This window comes from Stomoxys calcitrans, chromosome 1 (genome assembly GCF_963082655.1).
Source record: "Stomoxys calcitrans chromosome 1, idStoCalc2.1, whole genome shotgun sequence".
In the NCBI taxonomy this organism is placed as follows: Eukaryota; Metazoa; Arthropoda; class Insecta; order Diptera; family Muscidae; genus Stomoxys; species Stomoxys calcitrans.
In genome coordinates this window covers 176,413,203-176,434,176 of record NC_081552.1, presented here as the reverse complement: position 1 = coordinate 176,434,176, position 20,974 = coordinate 176,413,203, and the positions used below count along the sequence as shown (strand labels likewise).

General features: G+C 38.3%; 1 protein-coding gene across 7 annotated transcripts in view; it reads right to left on the bottom strand.

The window, feature by feature from the left end:
* Window positions 1-1,574: 1,574 nt before the first annotated feature.
* The window catches only part of LOC106093416 (band 7 protein AGAP004871), a 302,264-nt gene continuing 282,864 nt past the window's right edge, over window positions 1,575-20,974 (bottom strand). For all 7 annotated transcript variants that reach the window (XM_059369381.1, XM_059369276.1, XM_059369238.1 and 4 more), the window contains 3 exons: window positions 20,276-20,331; window positions 19,811-19,991; window positions 1,575-8,131 (listed from right to left, as the gene is read on the bottom strand). In XM_059369381.1, coding sequence (XP_059225364.1) covers window positions 7,946-8,131; window positions 19,811-19,991; window positions 20,276-20,331 — 423 coding nt within the window. In that variant the 3' untranslated portion in view covers window positions 1,575-7,945. The remainder of the gene's footprint in view (window positions 8,132-19,810; window positions 19,992-20,275; window positions 20,332-20,974) is intronic.

Genomic DNA, 20,974 nt, shown 5'->3' with positions numbered 1-20,974 from the left:
CGCCTTTTATAGAACCTTATATCGGCAGATCGGTCTAATCTGATATAGCCCATTTTCGTACTTTCCCTATCTATGGACAAAAAAAGAATCTGTCCAAAGCTTCAGCTCAATATCTTTATTTTTAAAGACAGTAGCGTGATTTCAACAGACAGACGGACATTGCTAGATTTTTACGACGATCAAGGATATACAGGGTGGCTGATGAATATTGCTACAATGATGAATATTGCTACATTTTTTTTTCGGTGTATGGAATACATTTTTCTTTTATTCATGTTAAATTAAATTATTAAATTAATTATTAAATTATTATTAATTAAATTAATTAATTAATTAATTAAATTAATTATTAAATTATTATTATTAAATAGAAAAAAAGTTATTACATTTTTTTTTGGTAGCGGCTTTCATCAGCCACCCTGTATATATCTTATAGGATGTTACAAACGGAATCGTAAAATGAAAATGCCCCCATCCTTCGGTGGTGGGTATAAAAATATACAGACACAGAAATAGTTGGGAACCCACCACCATGGATTCTGCTAATTTATACAAAATAAATTTAGTTGAAGGGCATAATTTTATTCGACTTACGAAACTTCTGTCAAACCAGCAAAAATTAAAGCTTCTAGGAACTGAACAAGGATAATCGAGTGACCGGTTTATATGGGACCTATATCAGGTTATATCTAAATAATGGGTGATTTTAAAATACATTCGGCCAATATACGAGTGTTGAGGGCGATTTTTTTTTTTGCGGTGCATGCACAAATTGATTTTCACCGTCCTAACATTCCAGCTCTTTGCGAGACCCAGGTGCGTGAGGATTCAGATCCACAGGATTTTCACATTCCTGGTTACCACACTCTGTCTCTTTTTATTTCGCACACTGTCTCTTTTTATTTCGCAGGAGTTGTATTGGGTTGCCCCAAAAGTAATTGCGGATTTTTTAAAAGAAAGTAAATGCATTTTTAATAAAACTTAGAATGAACTTTAATCAAATATACTTTTTTTACGCTTTTTTTCTAAAGCAAGCTAAAAGTAACAGCTGATAACTGACAGAAGAAAGAATGCAATTACAGAGTCATAAGTTGTGAAAAAATTTGTCAACGCCGACTATATGAAAAATCCGCAATTACTTTTTGGGCAACCCAATAGTTTATGTACGTAATGATGTAGTATTCCAAATACGGATTAAATTCGGGATTGAAATTCGGGATTAACGCCCTTTTTGATTCCATTACAAATATTTTGAAGGATTTTCCGGACAATAAAATTGTTGTCGCTGGGGATTCCAATGTCCACAACTCCTCCTGGCTTTCCCATTCGAGCCATATGACTCCTGAGGGCCAATATGTTGAGCTTTTCGCTGCGCATAATAATGGTTGCCCAAAAAGTAATTGCGGATTTTTTGAAAGAAAGTAAATGCATTTTTAATAAAACTTAGAATGAACTTTAATCAAATATACTTTTTTACACTTTTTTTCTTAAGCAAGCTTAAAGTAACAGCTGATAACTGATAGAAGAAAGAATGCAATTACAGAGTCACAAGCTGTGAACTGTAATAAACGCTTGCTCGTTTATTACGCAACCTTGCCTACCGTCTGGGAGTCTTTCCTTCGCGTTGGAAGGATGCGAATGGATATGCTCCGCTCTCTCCAATGTTTTGGAGAACATGGTTAATCACCATTTTGTGAGGTATTTAGAGTCTAATGGCCTTTTTAGCGACCAACAGTATGGGTTTCGCAGAAATCGCTCTACGGGCGACCTCATGGCATTTCTGTCGGAACGTTGGAGTCGCTCAATCCACCAGTGTGGTGAGAGTAAGGTTTTGGCTGTGGATATCTCCAAGGCATTTTGATGGGGTCTGGCACGGTGCATTACTATTAAAACTTGTCGCATTTGGTGTCGGTAATGACTTCGTTCGATTTATTTCGACCTTTCTCAGAAATCGCACTATACGAGTCTATATAGATGAGTTCTCATCCAATGAGCATAAATTGACCGCAAGTGTACCCTAGGGCTCTGTGCTTTCTCCATCTCTTTTTTCTATTTTCATCAAGTCAGACATCGAATGCGATCTACTCAGTAATCTCTGTCATTCGACTATAGGCCAAGTCTTCCAGAGATTGAGGAAAATATTTGCTGGCCATTTCTGAGTGGGGTCGAATGAATCGAGTAGATTTTAATTCACGGAAGACTCAGTGCTGTTTGTTGTCACACAAACGCTTGCTGATTAATTAAGATCATCTTTGTCTATCAACGGTATGGATGTTGAGCAATCAGAAGCTCTTGATGTTCTGGGCATGAAAATACAATGTGATGTCCGTTGGGCTACACATGTATTTAAAGTGTCGAAAGCATTCAAGTGCTTAGGCTTCCTTTAACGGTGTAAGAATTACTATACTCCTTCTGATCTTCCTAACACCTATACTACGTTCATAAGGCCGAAAATAGAGTTCAACTCACATGTATGGGCTGGAGCTTCAAAATAATCCCTAGAGCTTCTGGACCGTGTACAGAGGAAAGCGATGGCGTTGATTGGGGACAGTAGGGTATCGGACTCTATTGTCTCCCTTGAACGGTGTGTGTTCGTCTGATAATCGTCTTCTTATTCCTGATGTAAGGATGTTTGTTAGGGATACAAGACATTCCATTCACACCTGTATATAATTGATTGGCCAGCGGACCGGACAACGCCTTATAGAAGAATTCTTATTTCGCCCGAACCGTTCGTATGTGGAATCGACTTCCGGCTAATGTTTTTCCCAGCCAATATGACATACAGAGATTTAAGACAAATGTCAATAAACACTACATCCTTTCCCCCCATGCAATTCTTAATTTCTATTCGCCAACGCAATGCGCTACGTTTATAGGGGACATCCCCTGCGTGTTGGTTGATAGAAAAAAAACGGGAGATCGGTTTACATGGGAGCCATATCAGGCTATAGACTGATTTGGACCGTACTTGGCACAGTTGTTAGAAGTCATAACATATGTGCAAAATTGGACAAAAATTGTGGCTACCTTGGTTTTCAAGAAGTCTAATTGGAATATCGATTTATATGGGAGCTATACCAGGTTATAGATCAATGTAGACCGTACTTGGCACAGTGGTTTTAAGTCGTAACAGCACAACGCATTCAAAATTTCAGCCAAATCGGACAAACATTAAGGCTTGTTAGGGCTCAAGAATTACAATCGGGAGATCGGTTTATATGCGAGCTGTATATAAATCTGAATCGATGTGGCCCATTTGCAATCCCCAACGACATACAGTAATAATAAGTATCTGTGCAAAATTTCAAGCGGCTAGCTTTACGTGTTCGACGCACGTCCAGATCGACTCAGAATGTCGAGACGATCAATAATATATACTCGTATACTTTATGGGACCTTAGACGAATATTTCGATGTGTAAGAAATGGAATGACTTGATTAGTGTACCCCCATCCTATGGTGGTGGATATAAAAATGACCGAAGCACTCGAACTCATGCGTAAAACATCAACTTTTGATAACCGTAGATTTTATGATAAAGCAAAACGGGAACCCTACGGCGTCTTCAAAAAAGATTCAAGGGGCACTGAATCTGACTGAAATTGGTCCAAACGTTTGTTGGAAAATAACTTATACGCAACAAGTCCAAATATGGTACCATTGCTGACCAAAAAGTATACAGTTACACGTTTAAGTTCGTTAAAGGACATATCAATTTGCCGATTGAAAAATAGGGGAACATACTGTGGTCCGACGGATGTACATTTGTATTATTTGGTAGAACAAGGTCTAGACAGACATCTGCCGACCTATCAAACACATAATATAAATCACAATTCACAAGGAAAGACAGTCAAACATGGTGGGCGGAAAGTATTGATTCGTGGGAGCTTTTTGTACAACGGTATAGGTGCAGTAATGAAATATAAGACATCATGGATATGTGACAACTTTGGAGCAATTCATGTTACATTATGCAGTCTAGAATATGCTTCTGAAATTGGTATTCTAACAAGATATTGATCGGAAACATACTAGTTAATTGGCAAGTGATGGTTTCAGGTCGATGGGGTTAGAATTAATCTGTGAACTGCTCAGTCTCCTGTCGTCAATTCCATTTAACATTTATGCAGAGACATTGAAATTATGTTACATAGAACCGACTTGCAAATGCGGAAGAGTTATTGAACGCAATGAGTAAAGCAAGGCACGAAATCCGTTTAAAGCTATCCCAGGATCAGCCTGTAAAGAGATGCCAGGGTTTTATTGAGACTCCATGCATTGTAGATGTGTCAAAGACATCATCGAGGCACAGAAATTTTCAACAACTATGTATCAATACGCCTATTATTTTGAACAGCAAAATTTTGGAGAATTGTTTTTTTTTTCAATAAAATATTTTAAAGTTTTGTACATTTTATTGTTACACATTTAAGAGAATTGGTTCATCTTATGTTAAAAAAATGCGAAGAAAAAAAATTATTTTTATAAAAAAATAAAATTTTGTTTTTTGGAGGAGCACCCTCCTATATTTTGAACACACCTGTACATAGGTCCCCCATATGACGGTTAGTTTAATCTTTGTTGGTCGAAATGTTGTACATGTTATTGAAACTTTTTATATATGTATGTTCTCGATTCCACGATATATGAGCTGATACCAACTCTCTTTTTGTACAGAGCATCCATGTGTTTTTCGGGCGTTCCCTACTGAAGAGCTAACTAATACTCCAGCATTAATAGGATGAAATTCTTTCCTGAAAATTGTTAAGTCTGCAAGGCTGAAACGCTAAACTGTGCATTGCGTTAAATACTTCTCATAAAATTTTACAAAAAAACTTGGGGATATATGAAAAAGATTAATTAGCTTTTTTAAAAAACTTTGTTACAAATATGCCCTTAAAAAATTTTATAAGTGTACTTTTTATTATTTTTCAATTTAATTTTGTTATAAATATGAATTTATATAACAACTACCTTGACATATACAAATATCTAATTAATAATTTTTTAACATAAATAAGTTTTGGTTTCATTTAATATTTCTGCATACATATCCTCTTTTACTTATTTCCTTATCGATTTTCAGAATATTATCCTGAAAACATTTTAAATTGAGGAGCCGGTTTCAAATATCAAAGAAATTATTATCATCTCAAAGAAATGTTGTTACTATTTTTACTTATTTGTCTGTTTGCGTTCTTTTATTTTGATCATTAAAATCTTTGCGTGCTTTTTCGAACATCTTCCAGCTCGAGATCATATTCAATGCTTTTTATTCAAAGAATAGTATTGAAATGAACTTATAAAAGTTGGGTAAGTGTGTGTTATTATTCAAAACACTTTGACTGGCATGGCGGATCATGATTTCTGATACGCCATGTATCTTCATCAACACCTTTGTCAAATTGACTAAGGTGCCCTACATAATGAAAGACTATTAAGTACGGTGTAGAGCACGCTTTTGTTTTGAATGAGGGCTCAATAAGTCCTCTAATTCTCCTAAGAGCAGTAAAAGAGAAGAAAGCCTGTCTTTCCATCAATCGGATATAAACAAATTATCAATGCAAAGAACAACAAACACATCAAAAATGCCAAACACTTTATGTGAAAAAAGTATATTTGTTCCATTTTTTGGTAAAAAAAAACCCCTCGACTTCTCGAATTCCAAAGCCCAATTCCCCCATTTGGGCAGCACATGTGTTTTTGAACTTCATATGTCCCCTTAACTCGTGCTAACTATCGGGTTGCCCAAAAAGTAATTGCGGATTTTTTAAGAGAAAGTAAATGCATTTTTAATAAAACTTAGAATAAACTTTAATCAAATATATTTTTTTTTACACTTTTTTTCTAAAGCAAGCTAAAAATAACAGCTGATAACTGACAGAAGAAAGAATGTAATTACAGAGTCTCAAGCCATTGAAAAAATTTGTCAACGCCGACTATATGAAAAATCTGCAATTACTTTTTGGGCAACCCAATATAATTGTTGCCTCCACAGCAAATTTACTAAAAAATGTCGATGTGGAAACTATTTTTGCCTAATAGGTAAGTGTCTGTCAGAACTCACTGATCCAATTTTCATTGAAATCAGGTAACAAATGGTTGTTTTATGGCCTTAGTACTCTGTATCGAGAGATCTGGCGTTCGGTCTATAGGGCAGCTATATCCAAATATGGTCCTATCTGGACCACATTTCACAGGAATGGGTAGGGGTCTTTCAGAACTCACTGTGGCAAATTTCATCGAAATCGAATGAAAAATGAGGAATTCATTGCTTCAACACTTTAAGTCTGGAGATCGGTCTATATTGCGGCAATATATAACTAAATTCCGATTTTACGAGATCAGAAGGCCAGGTTTATATACAAAGAATACGAAATCATCAAAAATGATTTGGAAAATATTTTTATATATTTTTTATGGGTAAATACCCGGGTATTTACCCAACTTCAATCGTCGATATCTATCGACGGTATAGATATTGAGCAGTCAGATGCTCTTGATGTTCTGGGCATGAAGATACAATGTAATGTACGCGGTGCAAGAAATACTTCACCTCTTCTGATCTTCTCAATATCTATAGTACATACATCAGGCGGAGGATGGAATATAACTCTCATATATGGGCAGGAGCTCCAAAATCATCCTTGGAGCTACTTGACCGGGTTCAACGGAGAGCGATGGTGTTAATTGGGGACAGTAGGGTATCCAACTCTATTGCTTCCATTAAACATCGTCGGAATGTGGGTAGCGTTGTATTGCTCTATCGTTATTTTCATGGCGTGTGTTCCAGGGATATTCGTCTTCTTATCCCTGACGTTAGGATGTTCACCAGGAATACAAGACTTGCCAGGAACTTACACCCGTTTGTAATTGTTTGGCCAGTCGACCGAACCATGCATTCCCGAGAAAATTCATTTTTCGCCCGAACCATTCGTACGTGGAATCGACTTCTGGCGAATGTCTTTCCCACCGACATTGACGTTCAGAAATTTAAGAAATATCAATAAACACTGCTCCCTCTTTCCCCCTCCAACCCTTAACTTTCATAGTTGCCAACGCAATGCATTGCATCCCCCGGGTAAATATCATTTGGTATGTTATCGCTGTTCATTTCGGATGATGTGCTTCATTGAAAGTACGAAATAATGAACATAAATAAATAAAAAACATTTTTGTGGAAAAAAATCAACTTTACTTTGGCCGCGAGCATGAGGTTTAACACACAGAAATAATTTAATTATTTAGCATCTACATTTATTTTTTAAAAATTATTTATATTTTTAATGTTTTATTTCAAACACTAATAGTTTTAATTTTAACATTTCAAATTTTCCATGTCACTTTCTTTGATCTTTGAAATCAGCATTTAAATATCTAACTATTTCTTGTCTTTATCTACTTTTTTTCTGTGTATATTACCTTAAGTGTATGAGAATTTTTACGTATTGCTAGTTTGCCATATACACTAAGTAATTTACTTGTTCTGGTTTTAGTTCATACAAGTTTGTTATTCTAAATAATTGCTATACTAGACACAAGTATATGCCGCTGTAAAAGAAAACCAATGAATTACAACTGTTTTGTAAAGGAGATTTTAATGTTTGGCTGAAACCCCCACCACCATGCCAAGGGGAAGGGGGTTTTTAGATTTTTTTAATATTTGTTTTTTTTTCTTTTATTTTCTTCAAGTAGATAAAGTAAACATTTATTCACAGTTAGAAAGATGATTTTGCATTTTTATCCATCAAAAATTTCAAGATTTTTATCCTTCAAAAATTTCAAGATTTTTTGTTATAACAAATTTCCTGTTGAGATTTTAAATTTGTCGATCGGCAATTCCATTTTTTTTTTGGTATGGCTTTTTCGAATTCTTTACAAATTTGTTGTGGAGATCAATGATGGGTGTTGCAATGGTGTCGCTCGTTTAAAAGTGGCTTTACATAGCCGTCGACTGTTGCTGCTGAGCTATGGCCTCCACTGCTGTTCTAGCCATGGCAGCAGCAGCTGCCTTTGCCTTCTGTTGGGTGTTCTCATCGTTTGTCTTCAAGAAGTATGTTATCAAATCGATGGGTAATGGGAATACGATCGTGGAGTTCTTCTCCGCCGATATTGTGCTTAAGGTCTGTAAGTAATGTGGGAAAATAAAAACACATTAAATGATTTTTATAATTTATAGAAATGTTTTGTATGAGTTTAAAATGTTCAATTTGCATTGACGTGGCTATATACTCCAGGTGACACTTGTTAACGGCTTCGTAGAATATGTAGAAATGTGTAATGTTCCAGCAGGTGTTGAGTCCTGCAAATATTTGGAAAAGTTATAGAGAAGACAACATAACTGGACCATCGGCGAATATCATATAACATCTCTGTCACTTAAGATTATGCTGCAAAGATTGAGGATGATTGCAAAGGCAAAAGAAGTGAATTAAAGAACCTTTAACAAAGCGCACGCTATACAATATACAATAAGAATGATTTTTGTTACAGCCTACAGATTTTGAAGCATTGTGGCCATGTCGATAAATATTCTATGAGGCCCACAGCATGTCCCAGCAAACTTGGCGAATTTAGAGGAAAACCTATAAATATTCATTTACTTCGGTGGCGTCGAACCTATGACACCCACCATCGCATATTATCCACATTTCGTTGACATTTGTGAGCCTAAAAAGGATTTTCTACGATCGCAATTGGGTAAGCATGTTGAGGAGACCAAGACTACTCACTATTCTAAATTATGTCAATATCGGGTAATAATAGAGGCTCTTATGAGATCATGACCATATTGGGATCTAATACAAATAAAAATATTGCAACAAAATTCTACAAAATTTAGTGAAAATGCGCTCTAGTGCAGCTCCTCATTCCATATATCAGCGAATTCAGGCAATAAATGCGGCTGTTATGGGCTTAAGACTCTAAATCGCTCTATATGACAGCTATACCAAAGTATGGTCTGATATGGATCTTCTATTGTTCGGATATAAGGAAACCTAGTGCAACTCACTGTTTAAAATTTCAGCGAAATCGGACCATAAATTGTATAGACTTAACATCTCGAATCGATAGAACCGACGATGAGACCACCATCGACTCCCAAGGCGCTCATTTACTGGAACATCAATGAATGGAGTAGTCCAGATAAACCTCCACCAGAGCGTGATGGCTACACACGCTATGATAGAGAAAACCAGCAATTGCAAGATTCATATTTCGTTAATTCAAGATATTTCAGCAATGGACGACCCGGAACAAAGTTTCCCCTCCCTTACCCTTTGTTAATAGGGTAAGGAAGGAGGTTTTAGATGTGGCAATACATTTGAAAAATCTAATTGATGAGGTTCAGGATTCTCCATGGCAACGGAGAACTACTTCTCCTTTGCTATATTAGGCTTAGAATCAGTGATGCCAACAATTTACCAACAAAAAGCGTAATAAAAATTGTAAAAGGGCAAAAAAGCACTAACTTCGTTTTTTGAATATTTTTGCAAATAGGTGTATAATTTCAAGGAAAAAAATGCTATTGTAGCTTAGCGTTTGGATTATTCTTGGAATCAGTAAAAAACATGTAAAAGCGTGCTAAGTTCGGCCGGACAGAATCTTATATACCCTTCACCGTGGATCGCATTAGTCGAGTTCTTTTCCTAGTAACTATTTTTAGGCCAACAAAGGATAAAAGAAAAAAATTGTTATGCTTTTGGAGCTATGTCAAGTTATGGCCCGATATAAACCGGTTCGAACCATTTTTGGCACAGTTAAGTCAAATCGGATAAGAATTGAGCACAATAGTGGCTCAAGAAGTCAAGATTGAAGATAAGTATATATGGCAGCTATATTAGGTTATGAACCGATTTGAACCATACTTAGTTTAGTTGAAAGTCATATTGAAACACGTCATGTAAAATTTCAGCCAAAATAATTGCGTCCTCCGGAGGCTCAAGAAGTCAAGACCCAAGATCGATTTATATGACAGCTATATCAGGTTGTGGACGGATATGAACCATACCTAGAAGAGTTGTTGGAAATCATAACAAAACATCTCATGCAAAATTTCAGCCAAATCGGATGAGGATTTCGCCCTCTACAGGTTTATATGGCAGCTATATCAAAACATGGACCTATATGGCCCATTTACAACCCCAACCGACCTACACTTATAAGAAGTATTTGTGTAAAACTTGAAGCGGATAGCTTTACTCCTTTGAAAGTTTGCGTGCTTTCGACAGACAGACCGTCGGACATGGCTAGATCGACTTAAAATGTCATAACGATCAGGAATATATGTACTTTATGGGGTCTTAGACGAATATTTCGAGGAGTTACAAACAGAATGACGAAATTAGTATACCCCCATCCTATAGTAAAAATCAAGAAAATCATGACGAGTGAACGAATTGACAAAAAATAATGGGGCGTCGCCATTGAATGTTTGTAAAGGGTGATTTTTTTGAGGTTAGGATTTTCATGCATTAGTATTTGACAGATCACGTGGGATTTCAGACATGGTGTCAAAGAGAAAGATGCTCAGTATGCTTTGACATTTCATCATGAATAGACTTACTAACGAGCAACGCTTGCAAATCATTTTCAGTGAATGGGCCCTAGAAAAGTTGGCAGAAAATCCGCTTTTTTATCGACAAATTTTGTTTAGCGATGAGGCTCATTTCTGGTTGAATGGCTACGTAAATAAGCAAAATTGCCGCATTTGGAGTGAAGAGCAACCAGAAGCCGTTCAAGAACTGCCCATGCATCCCGAAAAATGCACTGTTTGGTGTGGTTTGTACGCTGGTGGAATCATTGGACCGTATTTTTTCAAAGATGCTGTTGGACGCAACGTTACGGTGAATGAACACATTTCGAACCGAACACTGATTTTGGTAATAAAATTCAATGATTTGCAAGCGTTGCTCGTTAGTAAGTCTATTCATGATGAAATGTCAAAGCATACTGAGCATCTTTCTCTTTGACACCATGTCTGAAATCCCACGTGATCTGTCAAATACTAATGCATGAAAATCCTAACCTCAAAAAAATCACCCTTTATTATAATCGTCCAGCTGTGGATTTTATTGACCCATCAGAACGCCGATGTTCAAATCACATTGTACCCTCGTTAATGCTGCCATTTACATGTATGATGTATTCAGCCATATGAGACTTTTATTCAATTTGGTAAAACTTTAATCGGACACCACTCATTGATTTGAGAGAAGTACATATCCCCTATTCCTTAATGAAATGTATGTTGGAAAATTCATGTTAAATAAAATAGGCTAGCAAATTCTCCCCGTGACAAAAACGACACCAAAAGACTCAAACTTACAAAAAAGGGTAAACAGCTCTAACTAGAAATGCAAAAAGCGTCCACCTAGTGTCTTTTTTGGTTTGGCACACCATTTTGAGTTATTATTAACCTAAAAAGCTCTAAATATAATGCGAAAAGCACTAAGTTGCCATTTCTGTTTAGAATAGCACGGTCAGCGCTGAAACCGATAAGGTGACCGAATAAGTTAAAAACCAACTAAATAAAATTCGGAAAAATCCCTATACTGTATGATAGGACACGTCGTAAAATCGCGGTTCAATTATATATAACAAAATATTGGTATTTTTTGTAGTTATATCTAAAAATAAACCGATCTGAACTATATACAACACGGATATCGAAAAGCATGACATATGTCAGTCTGTCAAATTTCAGTGAAATCGGATTAAAAATGCGCCTTTTATGGGGCCTAGACTTTAAATCGAGAGATCGGTCTATATGGCTGCTATATCCAAATCTCGACCAATCTAAGTGAAATTGAAGAAGGATGTCAAAGGGCCTAACACAACTCACTGTCCCAAATTTCAGCAAAATCGGATAATAAATGTGTCTTTTATGGGCCTAAGACCCTAAATCGGAGGATCGGTCTATATGGCAGCTATATCCAAATCTGGGCCGATATGGGCCAAATTGACGAAGGATGTTGAAGGGCCTAACATAACTCACTGTCCCAAATTTTTGCAAAATCGGATAACAAATGTGGCTTTTATGGACCTAAGATCCTAAATCGGAGGATCGGTCTATATGGCAGCTATATTCAAATCTGGACTGATCTGAGCCAAATTGACGAAGAATATCGAAGGGCGTAAGACAACTCACTGTCCTAAATTTCAGCAAAATCGGATCATAAATGTGGCTTTTATGGGCCTAAAACCCTAAATAGGAAGATCGGTCTATATGGCAGCTATATCCAAATCTCAACCGATCTGGGCAAAATTGACGAAGGATGTCGAAGGGCCTAACACAACATACTGTCTCAAATTTCAGCAAAATCGGATAATAAATGTGGCTTTTATTGGCCTAAGACCCTAAATCGGCGGATCGGTCTACATGGGGGCTATATCAAGATGTTGTCCGATATAGCCCATCTTCGAACTTAACCTGCTTATGGACAAAAAAAAAAAGGATTCTGTGCAAAGTTTCAGCTCAATATCTCTATTTTTGAAGACTGTAGCGTGATTTCAACAGACAGACGGACGGACATGTCTATATCGTCTTTTTTTTTGATTGATTTTTAAGCTGATCAAGAATATATATACTTTATAGGGTCGGAAATGGATATTTCGATGTGTTGCAAACGGAATGACAAAATGATTATAGCCCCATCCTTCGGTGGTGGGTGTAAAAAGTTTCTCTGGAAATCCCATGTCCAAACTGAAACCTTAATAAACGAAAGGGACTGGAAGCATTGACAACTGAATCTTGGGATAATGGGGTTGATCGAAGGTGTATTTTTACAGAAATATCTTCTCAGACAGTCAAGCAGCAATAATATCATTGTAGCCATAAGATCACTGAATTCAAAAACAACCCTCGACTGTCGCAGATCTCTCAACATGGTGGCTGAACAGTTAAGAATTCATTTGATCTGGGTGCCGGGCCACAGTGATATCTCAGGAAATTGTGGGGGTTGTGAACACTCCAAAATTATGTGGCCCAATCTAGTTTGAAGAGGTCTACCGCTTTGCTATTAGAGGCAAGAACAGACGTCTCAGTCTCGGAAAACATGCTGAAAGACTGAAGGTTGCAAGTAACGAATTTTGCAGAAGTTGTATGGATGTCGAGGGAGAAGAGACTATAAAACATCTGCCGGCAGTCAGGGGGAGTTTCACTTTAGATTCTTATATCTTTGAGACCTTGTCTGATATAACGGATGTGAACTTTCGCAAGTTGTTGTGCTTTTTAAAGCGATCTGGATGGTTCAACGGTATCTAACGGCATCTAATCTCTCCTGTTCCCGTGGTATCACAATGGACGAAAACGTCTATTTGAGTCTGGCGGCAGACTGCCACTTAAAACTATCGTTGTAGAATTTATGGAAAATGAAGCCTTGATGAGCTTCCAACCATCAAAGTCACTCGAACCAGTTGGAATATTCCCGGCATTGCTACAGAAGGAGGCAGACTATCTGGCACCCTATCTGGCCTCTATTTTCACAGCGCGCCAAGGACTTGCAATAATCCGAAAGCCTGCCTGGCAGGAGGCAAGTGTGGTATTTATATTTCAGCACGGCAAGGCAAGGCAAGTTATGCGACGCCAAAGGCCTACAGACCTAATATCCTTCTACTAAAAACTATTGACCGTATTGAGGATACCATGAGAATGAGTAGGACATCGAGCGAAATGCTCAAATACAAATAGCACATGCCTATGTCAAGGGAAGATCGGTGGAGGCTGCTGTGCTCGGGGCTATCCATAAAATGGAAGAATCCTTCGATGCCAAGACGTACACATAGGTAATATGCATTGATATAGAGGGAGATTTAAACAATCTGCAGAACGACACACTGTACAATCCTTAGACCATAACCGGCTGGACCGGGCCCTTGGAAACTGGATAAACCATTTGCTAAGGAAGAGGTGGACAACTTGTTGGTTACATGACATAAATATATGGGAGATGTGGAAGCATGGCACATGTGGGCATTTCATCGCAACTTTTATGGGTGTCCGCCATAAACAACCTATTACGGATGCTGGCTGAGTAGGAATTTGAATCAGTATGATATGCAGACGATGTTATATTACTTCTAAGGTGTAGGGATCCGAATCAGCTATTTAGAAATCTGAAATCTGCCTTTTTACAAGGAAGACTAAGGTGGGTCAATTTGATGCACCTCGTTTTCTCAATAGACCGATTTCGATAACTGGCGAGGTAAAATACTTAGGAGTAATCTTGGGCAGGGCCTACGTAGCTAGGAGGTTAGCATGTCCGCCCATGACGCAGAACGCCTAGGTTTGAATCCTGGCGAGAACATCAGAAAAAGTTTTTCAGCGGTGGTTATCCCCTCCTATTGCTGGCGACATTTGTGAGGTATCCGACCCTGCTGCTACTAGACTTAAGACGATGGGAGGATGAATAAAGGATTGGAGGAAGTCATACCATCGCGGTATGATCGAGGCGAATATAGGAAACCTGGATGGAAGAGAAAAGGTTCCCGATCGGATACCTAAGATGACACTTGGAGTGTAAAAAGAGATTAACGCCTTCTCTGAGGATGGCACGTTTGATGCTGGGCCATAGCGGAGTAGGAGGGAATGAAAAAGCAGACGATTTGGAGTGAAGACCAGAGGAATGCCGTCAATAAACTTGGTTAAAGTGCGGGGCCCACGCAAAGCGAAGCGCATGTAACACTGTGGAACAGCGAAACGGTCGGTAGGACGAAGAAAATACTGTGGGGAGATCCAGAGGATATAACTGAAAGGAAGTAAGAAGGAGGTCAATATAGCTTTCGGTGCCATAACGGGTCACATAGGACTACGAGCGCACTTAGGCAAAATCGGTGCGGTGCATGTTATGGGCATGAGACATTGGAGCATTTCCTATGTCATTGCCCAGCTTTCGCGTCTAACAGACTCTGGCACTTACGTGGGGACACAATACCATATATGAACCGACTTAGGGGTATGGTATGGAAAGCAATTAGGGATTTTGTAAGTAACATAACTCCTGACTTAGATTTTCTTTTAGGAGGTTCCTTTTAATTCCCACCACCATCAGATGTGGATGCACTAATCTAGTCATTCCGTTTGTAACACCACGAAATATTGATCTGCGACTCCATAAAGAATATTTATTCTGGATCGTCTCGGCATTATGCGTCGATCTAACCGTGTCCGTCCGACCGTCCGTCAAAATCACTATAGCGGTTGAACGCGTAACGCGAGTCGCTTGAAATTGTGCACAGATACTTCTTAATGATGTAGGTCGTAGGGGATTGCAAATGGGTCATATCGGTTCAGATTTGAATATAGCCTTCCCTCTCCCCCAATTTGACTTCTTGAACCCCTAGGAGCATCAATTTTTTCCGATTTGGCTGAACATTGGAACAAATAATTGTGTTATGACTTCCAGAATCTATGCCAAGTATGGTCTAAATCGGTCTATAAACAGATATAGCTCCCATATAAATCCATCTCCGGTTTTGATTTCTTGAGCCCCTAGAAGGTTCAATTTTCATCCGATTTATCTGAATATTGGAACAAAATATCCAAGCCAAGTATGATCCTAGACGATCTTTAAAACTGATATAGGCCCCATATAAACCAATCTTGAGCTCCTAGAAGACTCAACTTTCATCCGATTTGGGTGAATTTCGGAACAAAGACTTGTGGTATGACTTCTAACATCAGTGTCAAGTATGATCCGAGTCGGGCTATAAACAGATATAGCCCCCATATAAACCGATCTCCGGTTTTAATTTCTAGAGGCCCTAGAAGCTTAATTTCTCATCTGATTTGGTTGAAATTTGACCCAAAAACTTATCTTATGACTTACAACATCCATGCCAAGTTTTATCCGAATCGGTCAGTATGGTGATATAGGCCCCGCTAGTATCAATATTAACTTCTTGAGAACATTGAAGCCACAATCAATTCCCGATTTGATTGCTACAAAATAATTCAATTACAAAGGGTAGATTTTTAGCGGAATCCCAAGATTCAAGATCAGGCCGAACTTAGCACGTTTTTACTTCTTAGTGTTTAGAACGCACAACATGCCGATTACGGGCTTAGGTGTATGGACATAGCGGCATGGGGTGGACTATAATCCGCACCCTCTATATAATATAGTCCGATATTGACCATCTTTGTTTCGAAAGTCTGAGGATCTCTTTCATCACACTATTTTAAATTTCAGCGAAGTCGGACAACAAATGCGGCTGTCACGGGTTTAATTCCTTAATTGTTAAAACGATTTATATGGCAGCTATTTTGTGTATAGCTTGGAGGCCACCGTAGAGCAGATGTTAGCATGTCGGCCTTAGACGCTGAACGTCTCGGTTCGTATACTGGCTGGAACATCTGAAAAAATTGTCCGCGGTGGTTATCCCCTCCTAACGCTGACGACATTTGTGAGGTACTCTGCCAATTTAAAACTTCTTCCCAAAGAGGTGTCACACTGCGGTACGCCGTTCGGATTCGGCTATAAAATAGAGGCCCCTTATCATTGAGCTTAAACTTGAATCGGACAGCCCTCAGTGATATGTGAAAAGTTTGCCCCAGTTCCTTAGTGGAATCTGCATCGTATTACGGTCAAGAACGAATCTGTGAAGAGGAATTACAAAGTGAGCGCGGAAGGCAGTTTGCGTAGCAATAAGTGAGCGACCATTAGAAAATAAGCTCTGGACGGCTAAGGCCTGCTGCTTTCTAGACCAGAGAGAGAAACTAACATGGGGACTTCCGCCTCCAGATATGCTGACGACACACGAAAGTTGTTTGATGATCTTAGAATTCTATGACGATCAATAATATACATAAAGGGTGATTTTCTAAGAGCTATAGGAAAGTTTTTCAAAACAAAAAACACATATAGTTCGGAAAGATGCATGAAATATTTTAATTGAATCGATAGTACGATCCATATAATTAATTAATTTAATGTTTGAAGATTATTTCATGAAAACGCTTCGACCAAATTTGGCACATTCTTTCCAACATTTCTTCCAGTAGTTCACGAATAAATGCTTCAATGTTGTCTTCCAATGCGTCAATTGAAGCGGGATTGTTACTATAGACATGAGCTTTAACATAGCCCCACAAAAATAGTCTAAAGGCGTGAAATTGCACGATCTAGGCGGCCAATTGACCGGTCCCGAACGTGAATCGCATGGATCGCATTTGTCGAGTTGTTTTCCCGGCATCTCTTCTTAGGCTAAAAAGGATATAAGAAAAGAGTTGCTCTGCTATTAAAACGATATCAAGATATGGTCCGGTTCGGACCACAATTAAATTAGATGTTAGAAACCTGTGTAAAATTTCAGCCAATTCGTATAAGAATTGCGCCCATTGGGGCTCACGAAGTAAAATAGAGAGAACGATTTATATGGGATCTGTATCGGGCTACAGACCGATTCAGACCATAATAAACACGTTTGTTGATGGTCATGAGAGGATCCGTCGTACAAAATTTCAGGCATATCGGATAATAATTGCGACTTCTAGGGGTCAAGAAGTCAAGATCCCAGATCGGTTTATATGGCAGCTATATCAGGTTATGAACCGATTTGAACCTTATTTGACACAGTTGTTGAAAGTAAAAATAAAATACGTCATGCAAAATTTCAGCCAAATCGGATAGGAATTGCGCCCTCTAGAAGCTCAAGAAGTCAAATCCCCAGATCTGTTTATATGACAGCTATATCAGGTTATGGACCGATTTCAGCCATACTTGGCACAGTTGCTATGTATCATAACAAAACACGTCGTGTAAAATTTTATCCCAATCGGATAAGAATTGCGCACTCTAGAGGCTCAAGAAGTCAAGACCCAAGATCGGTTTATATGGCAGCTATATCAGATTATAGACCGATTTGAACCATACTTGGCACAGTTGTTGGATATCATAGAAAAACACGCCGTACAAAATTTCATTCCAATCGGATAAGAATTGCGTATTCTAGAGGCTCAAGACGTCAAGACCCAAGATCGGTTTATATGGCAGCTATATCAAAACATGGACCGATATGGTCCATTTACAATACCAACCGACCTACACTAATAAGAAGTATTTGTGCAAAATTTCAAGTGGCTAGCTTTACTCCTTCGGAAATTAGCGTGCTTTCGACAGACAGACGGACGGACGGACAGACGGACGGACATGGCTAGATCGACATAAAATGTCACGACGATCAAGAATATATATACTTTATGGGGTCTCAGACGAATATTTCGAGTAGTTACAAACAGAATGACGAAATTAGTATACCCCCCATCTTATGGTGGAGGGTATAAAAAAAACAAATTGGACATCATCTCACGGTAGCGCTCACCATTCATAATTACATTAAGATTCGCATCATCATTGAAGACGTACGGTCCAATGATGCTACCAATCCATATGAAACAAAATACGAAACCTACGTGAGCTGTTTAAAGCAGTGTTGCCAAAAGGATAATATCTAAAAAATCGCCCTTTATATATATTTCTGTCCGTCGTAAAATTCTGAGACGATTTAATGATGTCCGTGTCTCTGTCTGTCATTTATAATCACGTTACAGTCTTTAAACTGAGATATTGAGTTGAAATTTGGCACAGACTCATATTTCTTCTACACGCAGGTTAAGTTATTGAATGGGCCATATCGGACCATACTTGGATATAGCTGCCATATAGACCGATCTGGCGATTTTGGGTCTTAAGCCCGTAAAGGCCGCATTTTTTTCCGATTTCTCTAAAATTTGAATCAAGAAGTTGTACTAGGGGCCCCGATATACAAACTGATTATTGCCCATATCGAACCATATTTACATACAGCTGTCATATAGACCGATCTGCTGATTAATGGTTTAATCCCATAAAAGCCGCAATTATTATTCGATTTCGGTGACATTTTAAATAGTTAGTTAATTAAAGCCTCCCTATTTCCGACTCAAATCCGGTTCCGATTGGTCTATATTCTGATAAAGCTGCCATAGAGAGCGATCTGCCGATTAAGGGTCTTGAGCCCACAAAAGCTGCATTTGTATCCCGATTTCGCTGAAATTTGAAACAGTGAGTTGCTTTAAGTCTCCCGTCATCTGACTCAAATATGGTTCAGATCGGACTGTATTCAGGTATAGCTGTCATATAGACCGATCTGTTGATTTAGGGTCTTAATCCAATTAAAGCCGCAATTATTATCCGATTTCGCTGAAAATTGAAATAGTTTGTTGATTAAAGCCTCCCTATTTCCGGTTCAAATGTGGTTCAGATCGGTCTTTATATAGCTGCCATATGCGTAGACTGATCTGTCGATTAAGGGTCTTAAGCCTATAAAAGCTGCGTTTATTTCCCGATTCTTCTAATTTAGGATCTTTGTCCCATAAAAGGCGGATTTGTTGGCCATTTTCGCTGAAACTGTGAGTTGTATAAGAGTTCTCGGGACCTGAATCAAATAATATCCAGACCAGCCGCCATTTGCATATTACTACGAATATGGTAGTGGATCGGTTTCTAAATGGCCTTAATTAAAAAAATTGGTCTATATGGTAGGTTCAGTCAAATATGGTCTGATTTGGTTTATTATATTCTTGAAGCATGTCTTGGCTTCTTATAAAACACATTGTACTAAATATCAAAATTGGGTAATAAAAGTGAGCAAAAAGGGAATGTAGCCGCAGGTCAATAGGTTTTTTTGTGGAAAGTGGAAGGATGATTATCACGAGAGGACTGACATAGCTAGATTGCCATAAAAACCAATTTCAGCGAAGAGCAAAAGAAGATCATCAAGAAGAAAAAGACCGCATATCTGTAAAAGTTTTTATACATACCTGTAGATATCTTAATTGTAAAGCCGCCGGTGAACCACCAATCACCTCGGATGCTTCTCTCAGCGCTTTTGATGCTTTCTGTTCACCTTCTGCCGCTATGACTTTTGCCCGGGCTTCACGTGCGGCCTCGGCCTCAGCGGCCATGGCCCTTTGCAATTGGACTGGCAATCGAACATCCTTGCTGTGGTTTGTCGTTGTCGTAGTTTTGTGGTCAAAGTGGTCAGTGGTCAGTGGTCGGTGGTCGGCGTAAGAGTCCTCGTCATTATAGTTGTGCGTTGTCATTGTAATTGTCGCATGTGGTAGTAGCAGTAGTTGTAGCCGTTAAAGTAGTTGTTTTTGTATGTGTATGGTTTGCAAATAGGCGATGACAGTGGCGAGGAGAGGGGGAGCAATTGAAAGACAATAGAATTTAGGACTTACAATTCTAGGGAAAATGAAATGGGTTTAAATTTCAATTTCGCTTACATTTCAACACGTTCAACTTTAATACCCCAGGCATCGGTAGCTTCATCCAGTTGCACCTGATTTGTAGATTTGTAAAAAATTCTTGTTTTAGTACCCTTGTAAGAGATGCAAATGTTTTGTTCTGAGGCAAATGGTGACAACGACAATGAGTTGCATGGACAAAGGTGATTATGTGGAGTTGAGGGTAGCCTCGAACCAAACATTTGCATCATTACAAATGGTCGACATAAAAGTGCAATTGTTTCATTTTGAAGTGAAATTGGCCATGAGGCATTTGTGCAGAGGAGAAATTTAAGTTTGCGTTCTTTTTTTGAAACAATTCTGGTACGCTTCTATTCGAGTGTGCATTGAAATGTTTTGTGCTACATTAGGACTAGACTAGGCTAAGCTAATAGAGGATTATTATCCATTTATATACAAGAATTCAGTTTGAAAAGGTTTTGACTGAGAAAAATGCCCTTTGTAAAACTCTCTTTTATAGCTATTGTTAAAAGATACTACAAATATAGTCTAAATTTATTAATTTTTAAAATTCTTTCATTTCAGATTTTCTTTAAGTTTTAAGCAGTACTTGCCGCAGCATATAATCAGCTGGTAAGGTGGAGTTATGAATTGATTAATGAAGTTACGGGTGAGTATAGTGGAGTGTTTTCATTTCGCTCCTCAAAACATACAGGGTGGCTGATGAATATTGCTACA